Source organism: Amphimedon queenslandica, unplaced genomic scaffold (assembly GCF_000090795.2).
Source record: "Amphimedon queenslandica unplaced genomic scaffold, v1.1 AMPQUscaffold_10664_Cont16510, whole genome shotgun sequence".
NCBI classification, from domain to species: Eukaryota; Metazoa; Porifera; class Demospongiae; order Haplosclerida; family Niphatidae; genus Amphimedon; species Amphimedon queenslandica.
Window position 1 is genome coordinate 1 of NW_003549081.1, and position 4,048 is coordinate 4,048.

General features: G+C 35.0%; 1 protein-coding gene across 1 annotated transcript; it reads left to right on the forward strand.

Annotated features, from left to right (window-relative positions):
- Positions 1-185: 185 nt before the first annotated feature.
- Positions 186-1,499, forward strand: LOC105315364 (TNF receptor-associated factor 3-like). The gene is made up of 3 exons (XM_011409981.1): positions 186-405; positions 502-792; positions 1,258-1,499. Exons 1-3 carry the CDS (start codon positions 186-188, stop codon positions 1,497-1,499), a joined length of 753 nt encoding a protein of 250 aa, XP_011408283.1.
- The last annotated feature ends 2,549 nt before the right edge of the window (positions 1,500-4,048 follow it).

The window sequence follows — 4,048 nt, forward strand, 5'->3', positions numbered from 1 at the left end:
AAAGGCTGTTGATTTAATCTGATGGTGTGCAACATGAGTTTATTAATTCTTGTGTTGACTTTTGAAGTTTTACTATATTATATAATGTTAAAGGTTTAAAATTTTGATGATAAGACTAACTGATTAATTAAATAGTAAAATCACAGGAAGTGGGATAGGATTAGTGGCAATCTAGTTGGTCAACAATGGCTCAGAAAGAAGAGCTTTCTTTTGTTGAGGATCTTCCTAAGCATGTGGAGATAGAGTGTCCAGTTTGTCTTAATATCTTGACAGATCCTCACCAGGTCACATGCTGTGGACATAATTTCTGTGGGTCTTGTATTGAGAGAGTAAAAGCTAGTAATGGATCCTGTCCTATGTGTAAAGAGAAGGAATATCAATCATTTATCGATAAGAAGTGTTCACGTATTATCAATGGGTTGGAGGTCTACTGCAGTAATAAGGAGAAAGGATGTCAATGGAAAGGAGAATTGAAGAATATGTCTACTCATCTTAATAAAGAGAAGAGAGAAGGAGAATGTCAATATGAAGAAGTAAAGTGTCGATATGAGAAATGTCAAGAGAGAAAGCAACGTAGATATCTCGAAGATCATGAAGATAGAGAATGCCCTTACCGTCCATTTCAATGCCAATACTGTAGGGAAGAAGGTACATTCCTCTCTATTACAAAGGATCATTATGAGGAATGCAGGCAGTATCCTGTTACTTGCCCTAATGAATGTTCATCAAATACTATGCCACGAGGTAGTCTCACTGCTCATATCAACGAGTGTCCATTGGAGCCAGTAGATTGTGTGTTTAGTTGGGCTGGTTGTAATGATAAGCCATTACGTAAAGATGTACATGTACACACTGCTGATACTAAACACATGACACTATTAGCTGTAGCTTGTGGACAATTGAAGAAAGAAAATGAACAGATAAAGAGAGAAATGAGGGAAGAAATAGAACAGTTAAAAAGAGAAAACACAGAACTAAAATATCTCATTTGCTCCAGTGTAGCTGATAATCCATTACTACCAATTGATATTACCAAAGGAAGTGAACCAGTTCATTTCTATACTGGTGCATGTGGTCGGCACATGTCAGCTAGAATAATGACTTATGCTGAACATGAATGGAATGAACATTCCTTCATACTGTTTGCATTTCATGAAGGTCAATTCGACAAATTTTAATCAAAATTGCCTAAAATTTATGGAAAGTTCACATACAAAGCTACACCATGGGCAATTGAATTTAATACCTTATCCTCAGACCCAAACTTCATGTACTTTTACCCAAGAGAACTAGTCCCAAATATATCATTAACAGACATAGTAGACATAGATATACCATTAATTGAAGATGCTCAAGCTAGTTATCAGCAATTACCTCATGATATTCTTAATAGCATTAGGTCTACCAGTTACATGATTGTACCACAAGGAGTCATTAAAAAGGAACTATCAAGTCATGAAAATTTTGCATTTGATTCTGCTACAATTTATATAAAGTGATAATTGTAAACAAATTTAGCTCCACAGTATTGCAATTTTATGTGCACAAATAAAAAAATGGCAGATTTTATACCGTATAGTGATAAATTTTCATGGCCCAAAAATTTCAGAAAATCATCCAAGAATCTATTTCATGGTTTTAATTTGACGGCTTCCTGCCTTTTGGCTAAACCATATTAAATCAATTTTTGCAGGTTTTATTTTCATGAATTTTGAATAAATAGCAAAATTCACGAAAATTTTTGACCACAAAAGACTCTAGCTATACAGTACTAGTGAAAACTGTCAACCCATCATCAACACCAATATCTTATAAAGTATCGCCATTCCCTCTCCTCTTTCAGTATAGGCACTATTGTTTGCAAACACAACTTTGGCAAAGAATCAACCTACAATAAAATTACTATAGCAGCTACTCCAAATGTGGCTATAAACACCTCTAAATATACATGTGCATTACATGTACAAGTAATAGAAGTAAAGGAACATTGAAATGACATAAGAAGTGCTAGCACCTACAATATTATGAATCCAAGAGTTGAATATCATTAATATGATCTAATGTATATACACTGGCCAATGAACTTCAACTATACAAAGTACATGTATATGTACACATACACACTATAATGCATGTAATGAAGTTGAATTACCCAATGTCCACATTTCCCGTCAACATAAATGTACATACGTAATCACTTGATACAGATGCTACAGTGTGAATTTAGTATCTGTGGAGACCAGTAACTAATTAATTAGTTTTTACCATGCCTAGTTGGCAATTGACCAATTGCTTGATATCAGGTTCATATATTACCAACAAGTTTCCCGGGAGGTTGAATAAGTAGCACCAGGACCGATGACGTACAACATCTAAATTTCCAGATTTACATGCATAAACCAATGGTCTCCTATCTTCAAAATAATTATTTATAGTTCCATTATATCTTTAAAAACTGTTGCTAAGTAAACTATTCTGTTTATTTTAGTACATCAGTCTGAATAGAAGTTGGTCACGGCCTTATGAACCTCAGGCTCACATACATGGTATGATACCTAAATGCTGTATAACTGACCTTTATAAATCACGGGAGGTCAGTGTGACGTTGGGTCACATGTATGATAAAAAATCCACATGGCTCAGAGAGAAGACGTTTCTTTTGTTGAGGATCTTCCTAAGCATGTGGAGATAAAGTGTCCAATTTGTCTTAATATCTTGACAGATCCTCATCAGGTCACATGCTGTGGACATAATTTCTGTGGGTCTTGTATTGAGAGAGTAAAAGCTAGTAATGGATCCTGTCCTTTGTGTCAAGAGGAGGAATATCAATCATTTGTCGATAAGAAGTGTTCACGTATTATCAATGGATTGGAGGTCTACTGCAGTAATAAGGAGAAAGGATGTGAATGGAAAGGAGAATTGAAGAATATGTCTACTCACCTCAAGAAAAAGAAGAGAAGAGGAGAATGTCAATATGAAGAAGTAAAGTGTCGATATGAGAAATGTCAAGAGAGAAAGCAACGTAGATATCTTAAGTTTCATGAAGATAGAGAATGTTTTCAACGTCCATTTCAATGCCAATACTGCAGGAGTAAAGGTACGTTCCTCTCTATACAGTATCATTATGAGGAATGCAGGCAGTATCCTGTTACTTGTCCCAATAAATGTGTGTCTACTAATATGCCACAAGGTAGTCTCACTGCTCATATCAATGAGTGTCCATTAGAGCCAGTAGATTGTGTGTTTAGTTGGGCTGGTTGTAATGATAAGCCATTACGTAAAGATGTACATGTACACACTGCTGATACTAAACACATGACACTATTAGCTGTAGCTTGTGGACAATTGAAGAAAGAAAATGAACAAATAAAACAAGAAAATGAACAGATTAAGAGAGAAATGAGAGACGAAAATCAAAAGTTAAAGTCTGAAATTGTCAACATTCACAGTGCATTAGCTGATGATCCATATCCATTATTACCCATTGATATTACCGAAGGAAGTGAAGCAGTTCATTTCTATACTGGTGCATGTGGTTGGCACATGTCAGCTAGAATGATGTCAAATATTTTAAATGAACAATGCTTCATATTATTTGCAATTCATGAAGGTGAATTTGATGAATTCTTACCTAAAGTACCTAACATATTTGGAAAGCTTACATACAAAGCTGTAGTGTCGCCCCCAGGACTAGAAGGAGCTGTAAAAGTATTAACAGATGTTCCATTAACAGATGACACTGAAACTACTTATGAACAATTAGATGATGATACTCTTGATTTCATCAGCTGTGAGGATACCCTGCCACGGGGAGTAATTACAAGAAAACTTGATAGCCTATACCCGTATACAATTGAGTCTGTTACAATTTACACAAAGTGATTATTAGCTCTTATTTGTGTTACTTTAACTTACAAATTAACGGTTTAACAAAATTAAAATGTTTGTGAGAGTTTCTGGTAAATTTTGTAGCGACACGCGTCATCGAGAATGGACAAACAACAAAATGGTGAATTTTATTTTCTAGCATTCACTAACACAGTTATCA